Here is a 12224-nt window from a genome sequence, read left to right on the forward strand (position 1 = left end):
TAGAAAAAACATACCTCCACATAATAAAGGGCATATATAATAGGCCCACAACTAACATCATACACAGTTGTGAAAAAGCAGAAAACTTTTCCTCTAAGACCAGAAACAAGACAAAGATTCCCACCTTACTGCTTTTATTTGACATAATACTGCAAGTCTTAGAGCTATTAGGCAAGAAAAAGAAAGAAAAGACACCCAAATTGGAAAGGAAGAAGTAAAACTGTCATTAATGGCAGACGACATGACACTATATAGAGAAAACCCTTAAGCCTATACTAAAATAAAACAAACCCAAAAAAACTGTCAAAACTGGTAAATGAATTCAGTAATGTTGCAGAATATAATATCAATATATAAAAACGTGTTGCATTTCTATACACCAATAACCATAAGTGAAATTAAGAAAACAATCCTATTTCTAATTTTACCAAAAGAATAAAATACCTAAGAATGAATTTAACCAAGGTGAAAGGCCATACATGGAAAACTAGAAGACACTGATGAAGGAAACGCAAGAAGATACAAATAATGGAGAGATATTCCATGCTGATGGATTAGAAGGATCAATATTGTAAAAATGTCCATACAATCTAAAACAATCTATATATTCAATGCAATCCTTATTAATATCAGTGGTATTTTTATAGATCTAGAATAATCCCAAGATTGATATGCAAACACAAAAGAATTCTGAAGAGCCAAAGCAATCTTAATTTTTTAAATTTTTTTTTTTTTTTTACTGTGTTATGTTAGTCACCATACAGTAATCTTAATTAAGAAAGAACAACAAAGCCAGAGGCATCACACTTCTACATTACAAAGCTCTAGCCATAAAAAAGATACTGGCATAAAAACAGATACGTACACCCAAGAACATAATAGAGATCCCAGAAATAATTTCACACATACATGGTTGGTCAATTTACAACAGTGGAGCCATGAATATACAATGTGGAATGGACAGTTTCTTCAGCAGATGGTACTGGGAAAACTGGACAGCCACATTAAAAAAAAATGAAACTGGACCACTGTTTTATACCATACACAAAAATGAACTCAAAGTGGATTAAACCTTGAACATAAGAACTAAAATGATGAAATCCCTAGAAGAAAACAGGTAAGCTGCATGACATCAGTCCTAGTGATTTTTTTTCAATTTGACACCAAAAGGATAACAACAAAAGCCAAAATAAACAGTGGGTCGGCAAAACGAGAAGGCATCTGCACAGCAAAGGAAACCATCAACAAAATGAAAAAGCAACCTACTGAGTGGGAGAAAATATTTGCCAATGTTTATCTGATAAGCGGTTAATATCCAAATACATAAAGAATTCACGTAACTCAGTAGCAAATAAAGAACCTGATTAAAAAATGGGCAGAGAATCTGAATAGAGATTTTTCTCTAGAAGACATTCAGATGGCCAGCAGGTCCATAAGACGGTGCCCAGAATCGCTCCTCATCAGGGAAATGCAAATCTAAACCAAATGTTATGCCACCCCACACCCATCAGAGCTGCTAGCATCAGACAAGAAATACCATGTTGTCGAGGATGTGGAGTGGAGACTGTTGGTGGTAATGGAAATTGCTGCAGCCACTGTGGAAAACCTTATGGAGGTTCCTCAACAACTAAAAATAGAATTCCCAGAAGATCCAGCAATTCCACTTCTGAGTATTCATCCAAAGAAAATGAAAACCCCCAAAAAGAATTTGCACCCCCCGCATGTACATTGCAGCATTATTTACAATGGCCAAGATACGGAAGCCACCTGTGTGCCCATCAGTGGATGAATGTATAAAGAAAAATATATTTTTTCAGCCATAAAAAAGGAAATCCCACCATTTGCAACAACACAGATAGACTTCAAAGGCAGTATGCTAAGCAAACAAGTCAGAGAACGGTACCATATGATCTTCCTTCGATGTGGAATTCAAACAAACAAACTCACAGATACAGAGAACAGACGGGTGGTTGCCAGGATTGGGGGCTGGGGAGTAAAGCTGTTCAAAAGGTGTACTTTCAGTTGTAAAATACATAAGCCCTGGAGAAGTGACACAGCTTAATGACTGGTTAGCAATACTGGGTTGTATATTGAACACTACTAAGAGAGCAGATTAAGAGTTTGCATTACAAGAAAAAAAAATTTTTTTTTGCTTAAAATCAGGAATGACTGGCAGAGGACAAACACTTGGTGGTTGTGCAGAGATTTTCACCACTGTGCTTGTTTAACAGAAAACTACCTGTGCCATCTTATTTTTGACTCCATCATGAAGGCAGGGGTTCAGATAAACCCTAAATTATGCTGCTTTGAAGAGAGGATGCACCTGATGTTGGTCACCAGAGGGGGGCTCAGGTGCACTGTGGAAGCGCTAGCTGGGCAGGTGGGGTTCCAGCTGGACCGGTACTAGCTGGTGGTAATGGCAAGGGCTGGGGAAGGGGTTGCAGGAATGTGGCCGTAAGCCTCCCCCCACCACAGCCAGCTCCCATTTTGAGCTCATCAGGGATGTGTGGTGATTAACTAGGTTTATTATGGTGATCATTTCACAATATGTAATATTAGTACAACACAATTATTCTATTTTTTATGTATCAACTATATTTCAATAAGAATTATTTTAATCATTTCTATTTAAAATAATTTTTAGGGACATTTGGGTGGTTCATTCGGTTAAGCATCTGCCTTTGGCTCGGGTCATGATCTCAGGGTCCTGGGATCAAGCCCCACATTGGGCTCCTGCTCAGCAGGGAGCCTGCTTCTCCCTCTCCCAGTGCCTCTCCCTCACCCCTGCTCATGCTCTCTAATAAAATCTTTAAAAAGTAAGTTTTTAAACAACTTTAAATGTTTTAAATAATTTCAAAGACAACATAGGCTATATGAAAACTTCCCAGAGGACAGTGAAATGGGAAGCAAGATGCGTTTTTCTTCAGAACAAAAATCTGATTTTTCATGTGAACCCATTGCCCAATTTCCTTGAGTTGCCCCTAATGTTTTTGTTAGTCGCTGGATTAAAATTTCGATTGCTGTCTCATTACTCAGCACACATTGCCACCCTGGTTGTATTTGCACCAAGGACACAAGAGGAAATGACCCTTCTCAGAAAGAGGAGGTGTGAGAATGAGGGAGAATTCCAGTGTGACACTGCCCAGGGTTACTGGGTCAGGGCAGAGTCCCCTTCACCAGGGGTTCTACCCATGTGCCAGGAAATGAGCCTACTGACACCCAGATCACTGAAAAAGATGCCTCAGCTCAGACTTCTTCACGTTCCTAACTGCAAACTGCCTAGGCTCAAAGTTGCCGGAGAAGCTTCCGGGGTGACTGCCACATGTCACTGCTTTGTGATTTCAGAGACATAACCAGATCTCCCTGGCTAGTTGCCTGAAGCAGATTCATTTATCTAATGCTATTCTGTTCCATAAATAGCAAAGGGAGGACCCACTGGCTTCCAGTGAGTCAGCAGCCTGCACTGCTTCAGAGAGAAAGGCAGGGGACTCCAAGGCACATGGCTGCTGTCACAGAAGGCAACCCTGAGAGCCCGAGGCCAGGCGGAGAGAGGCTTCCCTGGAAGGAGGGCCCACAGGGTGACGTTTTACTCTGGAAAGGTCACCTGGGGAAGAGTTTCCTGGAACATCTAAATGATTCATTCTCAGCCTGTAGTGTTCCTGGTCAAGTTAGACAAGCAGACAAGAGAGGCCAGAAACAGAGGCACAGCCAGGAGAAGGGCACAGAAAGAAGCTCCATCCAGTGTCTATGTGAGTTGTCTTTAAGATAGACCAGATGCTGCTTTTGAAGCTGACTTGTCTGCAGAGCTGGAGAATACCACCAGATCTGCTGCAAACACATCCCCCATGCGCTCAGCGTGGGAGCTGGCTTGGAGGGAGGGGTGGAGGCTCGCAGCCACCCTCCTGCAACTCCCTGCCCCCGACCCTGCCTTTACCACCAGCCAGTGCTGGTCCAGCTGGAACCCCACCAGCCCAGGTGCACCGTGGAAGCACTAGTAACCAACATGGGGTGTGTCCTGTCTTCAAGGCAGGTAATTTCTGGTTTATCTGAGCTCCTGCCTTCATGATGGAGCCAAAATGAGAGAGCACAGGTAGCTTTCCATTGAACAAGCACAGTGGTGAAAATCCCTGCAAAACCACCAGTTGTTTGTCCTGTGCCAGTCGTTCCTGGTTTAAATCAAATTTAATACCATTCTGCCCCCTGATAGTGGGAAGATTTAGATGTCCCCTAGCAGTTTCTTTCATGGCAACCTTGGCCTTTTGATGCTCATGAAGCAATCCTCATGGAGGCTTCCTTTTTCAGGCAGATTCAGAATGCAAACACGCTTACCAAATGCATGCTCTTTGAGTAAGGCTCCAAAGATGGAAGTTATAGGGTCATGTGCATTTACCAAATAAGAAATACATCGGGGCACCCAGGGGAATGGGCCCTTGGGGAAAATCCTAGATTCACATCTTGATTAATGTTTATTAACATTGCCTCTCCCCTCCCAAAGCATCCTCCATACCGGAGGACTTCCTTCTCTCAAGAGCGTCATGACTCATCTTTTCTTGTTTAGCCAAATTCAAATGATTGAGACCATCAGGAGAACCACACTGCAACCACTTACAGGCTGTACCAAAAGCATTTTGCACCATGTTCTTCAAAGATCTATAACTTGGATCATCAAAAATCTCCATAAGTGCTACTTTCACCTTTGGCTCCTTAAGCCACCCTTGGCAGAACGACTTGGGAATTTCAGTGGGCTGTACAGAAAGGGCAAGACTAGAATCATCAGGCCATGGGGACACACACCACAGAATATAGAGACTGAGATTTAAGGAAAGGATCAGGAGGTTGGATAGATAATCCATACAAAGACCTGAATATCTGAATTGATGTTTGGGAAGACACCCGGGCAAGCAACTGGGAATGTGGCTTGTCACACATCTTACAAAGTGAAAGACTACAGCAGTATCTTCTAAAATGCTTTCTACCACCAGTCTTCCTCCCCGTCCAGTCCTTTCTCCTTTATGCCGCAGCCACAGACTTGGCCGTGTCACCATCTTGCTTTCAAGTCTTCTGGTTTTAAAGTGCAGGGGACTTACACGACCACATGATTTGGGGCCCACCCGAGACTCCTCGCACCTCTCAGGGCTTATCTCTTGCTTTGGTTCACACCTACAGCCTCTGATCAGGCTGCTTTTGTGCATGAGTGTGCCTCCATGCCACACTGGTCACCCTCCAGTTGGAGGGCACCTCGTGCACCTCCAAGATTTTGTCCAGGTATGACTGCCCAAGGCAAGCTTTTTGTACCCTCTCCCCATGCTGCCTCATCTCTCAGCAGAACCAGCCTCTTCCTCCTTTGTGCCCAAACATGGTCCATATGTTGTCACTCACTTTCCCATCATGGCTCACTTTATCATCCTTGAACACTGTGTCGTTCATTGTTAGGGGCTTAGATTATGTCTTGTTCAAAATTATCTGTGCCTGGCCCTCCGGTCCTTTTTCTCACCAAAGATCCCATAAAAAAATGATAACTAGAATATTTCCGTGATGCAAGAGGCTGCTGGTAAAAGAGCAGTATCTTGGCTCACCTTTAATAACCCATTCAAAACTTAAACACACCCATGGAGAAGACCCTCAGTTAGTGTTCAGATTGAAAGAATGAATAGACTGTATAAGATTAGGAGAGATCTGCAAGTAGGCAAAGACCTTAGAAATCAATGGAAGGAATGGTCATACATAAATAACAGAATTAAGACTGCAACATAAGGATGAGTATGTAGATTTCTTACCTAGTCAGGGTGTCCTTGACCAGAACAGCTCTAGACTCCATTCCCAACGTGAACTTCATCACTGCTTTTCTTCACACACCTTGACTGTAATCAAGCCAGCTGCTTGTCAGCCCCACACCCCCTCCACGTTTGTTGCCTACCTGCTAACAGTCAGCCTGTTTGGATTGGCCTCTCTCCAGCACAGCCTCCTCTCCACCGATGCCATCCAGCAGGAGGCCAGCTGTGCATCTCAAAGGCTCACCTGAGGGGCCACCTCCTTGGGAGACTCCTCTGCTCCCACGGGGCAGATGTGCCTGGTCTCTCCTTCACAGCCCTGTCGTTGTGCCTGTCATCAGGTTCTTGCCCAAGCGATGTCTTTCTCTTATCTTTCAATGAAATGTAAGCTTCATGTGGTCAAACACGGAGTCTCATTTTAGTTTCCCCTCCTTCACCTGTAATAGTTACAAAATAAATGTATTTTATATTCAGCCGTATCTCTCAAGCAGCTGTGGGAAAACCTAGTTCCCATTTAATAGGGAAGCAAGGGTGTCTATTGTATAGGGAAGGGCCTGCTGGGTGCCAGGAAAGATCCCTGATAGTAAACCATACTCAGGACCCTTATTTCAAGGATTCATAAATTAGATGATCCATACTAAATAGGGCCAGAGCCACTGTCCACAAATCCATTATTTAATGGAAACTTTGCATAGTAAGTTTGGCCTGCAGGCTTGGGCACTGAGCTAGACCAGATGGAGACTCTGTCTCGTATAGAGGTCCCCAGTTCCACAGAACAGAAGCAGGTCCCTGGTGTGCTGCAGGGAGGGTGGAGGGAAGAGCAGAACAGGGTGAGGTGTTAGAGGGAGACAATGCTTGTCCAAGCCCTAAGGGGCTTCGGTGGGGTCTGGCAGTAGTCAGCAGCACCCCCTCCTGTCCAGTCCCTGCAGGGCAGAGTATATGGAAGAGTCTGGTTCCAGATAGCAAGAGAATAAATGCTAATTTCCTGATAGCCCCTCACTCATCAAAGATTTACCACCCTGAGCCATGGGCCACTACCCCTACGATATAGCCTGGCAATCTCACACATACTGGAATGGAGTCCCATGTTGACCTGACTTAAGACTGTTATACCCTACCCTGATCGCCCCCATCTTCCCATCAGTTACATTCAAACAGTGCTGCTTTGGTTGGAGAGAGACACACCCTTCAAATGTTCTTTTTGTATTTACTGGTATCCTCTTCTCAGCATCCTCACGCTTGGCCAGGCCCTCATGCTTGTGGCAAATCCGTGCAGCAAGCAGCCCTCCCTATGTCCTTGAAATAACAATAGCCCATATGGCAGCCAAGGCCTGCATCTCCTCCCAGGTTCAGAGAAGTCTCCTCAGGCTGAGAACTCGGGTCCACACTTACCAAACTCTGCTACCTCTTGGCTTTAGAGTTTGGAGAATGAGATGTCTGGTAACGTTTGATTGCCACGACACTGCTGGAAGTTTCGAGTTCACATCCTCCTCGCCAGTGACCCCGGTTCTACACTAACATGACGTGCCCTCTTCCCCTACAGGCGCAAAGGGTGCAGAAGAGGTTTCCTAAGGCTGGCAGGAGCCACCACGCGTCAGAGCAAAAACCTCCTTCCATGCCTTCCCCGAGCACCACCGCCCCAAGCCAGACGCCTGGCAGCAGCCAGCAGCCCCTACCGGACAGCTCACATCCGGGCCCTGGCCAGATAGGCCGGCCGACCGGGCATCCGCAAGAAGCTGCCAGACAAGCCGGCAGCCCTCCCAGCCTCCCCTGGTCCTTCCAGAGAAGCAAGTCCTTGTTTTGTCTGCCCACAGGAGACTCCTTCCCGGGCTCCTCAGCTCTACCACAGTGGTTTTCAAACACCGATGGCCCAGGGCACAGGGCGACGGAGGGGAGGCACAGCCACCTCCTCTCCATCGATGACCTGGAGGGGGCCCAGGAGACCGACGTGGACACGGGCCTCCGGCTGTCCTCCTCAGACCTCTCTGTGGTCTCTGCCTATTCGGCGCCCAGTCGGTTCTGCAGCACCGTGGAAGCAACCCTCCCGCCTGAAAGGTGCAGCAGCCACTGGTCAAAGCCTAAGGGTTTCAGAGAAGGACCGCTGCCCACCGGGAGTGGGGGGGCCACAGAGACCGCCTGGGCTTCCCTCCCTTTCTTCACCAAAGGGCCTTGCAGCTCCTCAGCCCCAGCTGCCACTGCTGCTCCCCCCACTCATGGCCCCTCCTCACGCACAGAGTCCTCCCCAGAGCCTCCCTGTGATGCTCCCCGCACTGAGCAGACGGCGGGCAGAGACGCCCCACCGCCCCCAGTGCTGGCCGGACCCATGGACAATGATATGGAGGAATTCTACATCTGAACACCCTCTGCTCTTGTGTTCTAGACACACAGACTCAGGTCCTACTGCCCCACTGGGGTCTGCACACCACCCGTGCGTGCGCTCAGCCCGCTCCCCCAGGTCTGTTGGAAATCCATCCGTCTCAAGGGCTTACTAGCACAGGTGCCACACCACCCATTCTTACCTGAGAGGTGGCACATTTTAAAGACTCGCTGGAAAAATGCTCGCATTTTTATGCAAATAAATTCTCAAGCTTAAGTTGTAAAATTTTTTTCGAATACCCAATTCCTTTTGAGATATGGTTTAGTGCACTTAATACAATTTAAATGCCTCATATCATTATTTGAAATGAAAAGAAAACCTAGTCAGCCGGAGCTGATTTGGCAATTTTTCATACTGTGAAGGAAAAACAATTAAAGCCAAAATGTTGAATATGGGAAAGCTACTAAGTGACCTGTATGAGAGATTAGTGCACAATAACATAACGTACGGCTTACTGGATTCTGCATACATATTTGCATCACCAGGCAACGGTGGCCCTAAGAATTTCCAGGTAGGGCTGATACAGTGTGAAAAGTCAGCTTGATAAAACAGCGAAACACCTATCAGGCTATGGTAATGCCTCGCTGTGATGCCATGCGCATCTGAAAATCTGAATTTATGCAAAAGTAGCTAATATACTTTATAAGGATTTATCCTGAGTAACAGACTCATGGTGGAATCAAAATATGATCTGAGTTCCAAAAACCAGATTTGCATCCACTTTTCAACAACACCTCCCTGTAACAAGTGGAGTCTACAGAGGACCACTCCACTCCCGGGATTTAGGTGGCTCCCTGAGGAACCGCTCACTGGAGTCACAGGATAACAGGATATCGGTCATAGGGGTAGCTAGGCTTAAGACAGTTCCATTTTAAAAACCACCATCCAAGGGCTATGTATATATGTATGTACCTAAAGGACAGGAGCCACACTTTATACTGCTCTCTCCAGTAAACATGTATTGCCACACACCCTGATCTTTCTGTTTCTAAACAATCTGCAACCTTTTTCAGTGGCACTTTGATGGCACAAATTAATAAAAGCCCCCATCTTCTCCAAATGGGAAGTTTTATACAAAACGTTGTCCTGGACAGACCCTGTTTCATCACCAGCCTTCCACAAGTGCATAGAAGCTTTAATTAAAGCTGGCGCTCTAGCCCAACCTTAACCTTTTCTGCTTCTGTCGAAGCATGAATGATATTTAAATAGCACCTCTCTCCCACTCAGTGAGGGCATGTTTACAGCCCCAACCTCAGCAGTGCCGAGCACGGGGCACGGTGACACCGAGCTGTTCCTGCCTGCTACCTCCCTTTGGGAAACAGGAGCATGGACTTCCTGGCCTTGCTCACTAGTCTGGTGTTCCTTGCCTCCATGACTCCTGGCCCAGCTTTCCCCTCTCTGAAAGCTCCCACACCAGTCTGGACACGGCCTCAGGATCCATTTCAACACTGCTCTCCAGGCAGCCCTGAAGCCTTTGCCATTCCTACAGTGAGAACCTTAGATCCTGCCCCCGACATCCAAATGATAAGATTCTCCATGTTAAATAAATAAAAACATGGTCTCTTCTACTTTTAGGCCAGGAGCAAACAAACTTTCTAGAAAGGGCTAGATAACAAACGTGGTAGGTTTTGCCAGCCATTTTGGTTTCTGTTGCAATGACCCCGCCCTGTCCTCCGAGCGTGGAAACAGCCAGGGGAGATGTGTGAGTGAGCGGGAGTGGCTGGGTTCCAATCAAATCTTATTTACGGGAACAGACGGAACCCTGTGCTGGAGAGAGGCTGATCTAGGACCTCGGGTGCAGCCAGCAATAAGGGATCTGCGTCTGCAGCCTTCTGCTGCCACGGGGTCCTCCTGTCATGCCGGTGACCCCAGAAGCACAGGGCTCAGGGCCTTGAGGGGCCTCTTTGTGCAGAGATGCTTCTTAGTAAGCCACCAGCCATCCACCTCCCATCCGGAAATGTGACTCAAGGCAGCAGGGGGATGAAAAACAACAGGTTCGTGTTAGGAAGGAGAAAAATAACTCCAAGGTGTTGACACCAGCTCGTGAGCAGCAAAGGTCAGTGAGGCATAAACAAATGGACCACCGTCCAGTGATGGCTCCTCCTGGTGTGCCCCATCCGTGCCCTTAGTTTAGTTTAATATACTTGCATGCACCCCTAGGATTACTTCGGAACCCAAACCCTGATGCTCTCCGGTCCCACCTCTTCTTAGTAACCCACCCTCAGCACAGTCCAGTCTACCAACTGAGGGGCCCCAAAGGATGTCGGCGACACCATTCAAAAGCAGGAAATGCAAGATGCCCCCAGAACACAAGGGGAGAATGGAGGAACCCAGCACAGACCACACTCAGGCATTCCCCCGCCTCCCTCCCAGGCTATGATCGGGAGCGGCAGTACCCTCTGTGCAGAGGAATGTCACAGAGACATACTGACAAAAGCCTGGCTTCCACTTCTGGCCACTAGCATTTTCCTCATCCAGGAAGGCTCCTGACACCCACTAGGGGATCCTGACTCTTGGACTGCTGTTGTTGTAATGGAGGCTGGCCTACTGTGAATGCTCAATAAATGTGTTCAATTAAAAAACATGAAGCTGTCTCAAATTATTTCTCTCCTGGACGGGTTCTGAGGTATAGGAAATCTAGATTTTAGCCCTAGGTTTTTGGGGGGTTTTTTGTTGTGGTTTTTGGGTTTTTTTGTTTTTTGTCATTTAATGGAACCCAGTCTCTTATCTTGACCTTACACCTACCCCCAGCATGGCCCAGGGGAGGGGGGAGGGGAAGGGGCCTACTAAGTGTCCCAGTCTAGTTCACAACCCATCCCTTGTCTCTTCTCCAAAAAGACTTCCCAAGTTACTGCTCACGATCCCATCATGGTGCCTAAGCACCACCAAGGAGCCACTATAAAGATGAGATATTTCTTAGACAGTTCCTAACTGACCTACCAAGCCCTGCAAAAGTCATCTCGGGTCACCCATGGCGGTGGAGTGGTGAGCTACCAAAGATACCTGTATTCTGGGAGCACGGACATGTGGTTGTACAAAATGGGTTATAGTGCTGGGTGTCCCTTGAGCCCTGTGACCCAACGCAAGGGAATAGTTACATGGACGCCAGTTGGACTACACTGTCTAGTGTGTTCCAGGTGAGACCAAATGTTTACTTTTACTGGGAAGACCTCTGAACCCACAGCTGATATCGTCAGTCCGCCTAATTTAGGAGCCATGCAGGAGAAATCTATCCTCCTCCAGGGCTTTCTGTAGATGAATGAATTCCCCTATTCATCAGGTAAGATACACCTAAGTAGACTCAGAATTCCTGGAAGAGACTTTTGAGGGTAAATAAAACTAACTGTGGAGAGCTTCTGCCTCCCAAACCCCCAGATGGACATGACCCAGTTATGGTCAATGATCTCATGTCTGCATTTCAGGAGAGCAGTGGGAACAGCCCAATGGTCTTCCTCCCCCTCCCTGCCCACCACATTGCTCCGTGTTCCTGGTCTGAACATAAATGTCTCCTAGGATTTATAGGATTCTGTTTCTCTTTAATTCTCTGGAAATACACTTGATCAGATCCGGCAGAGGTTTGAGAAAATAACATGAGAAATTGACATCACATTATAAAAATGGGTTCATGAAGGGTAAAGAAGCTGAATTTATATATTTTTATATAATCACTCTTCCAACTTTCACTGAAGGCTTTTCTCTAATCTTTGGGAACAGAAGTCCAAACACAAAATGTCTTTAAATCCCATCAGATGAAGAACAGAAGCAAACCTTAATGGTAATATCGGCACACTTGATTCATTTTAACAACTTCTGTTTTAGAGATGTTATAACTATTATCCAGTTATGTGCTCAGAATTAGGATCAATATATCCATTCAAAACAAAAGTAACCAGAGTATTTGGTGAAGCTGAAAAGGCCCCTTCTCTGTGCCCTTACGACATGCTCCCTAATATCTCCATCTGTGATGAGGGTCCCACCTCCTGTTGCCTAAGATGGCATAGAAAAAATATTTCCACACGTGGGGCACAGCCCCTAACTGGCGTGGTCTGGGTAAGAATCATCACAACCACCCCATC

General features: G+C 46.4%; 1 protein-coding gene across 1 annotated transcript; it reads left to right on the top strand.

Annotated features, from left to right (window-relative positions):
• Positions 1-1091: 1091 nt before the first annotated feature.
• Positions 1092-9326, top strand: LOC116877270 (proline-rich protein 36-like). The gene is given in 2 exon segments (XM_032873890.1): positions 1092-1117; positions 7315-9326. Coding segments are annotated over 2 exon segments (975 nt in total). The 3' UTR covers positions 8264-9326.
• Positions 9327-12224: the final 2898 nt, after the last annotated feature.

Source organism: Lontra canadensis, unplaced genomic scaffold (assembly GCF_010015895.1).
Source record: "Lontra canadensis isolate GAN:19392208 unplaced genomic scaffold, GSC_riverotter_1.0 scaffold51, whole genome shotgun sequence".
Lineage (NCBI taxonomy): Eukaryota > Metazoa > Chordata > Mammalia > Carnivora > Mustelidae > Lontra > Lontra canadensis.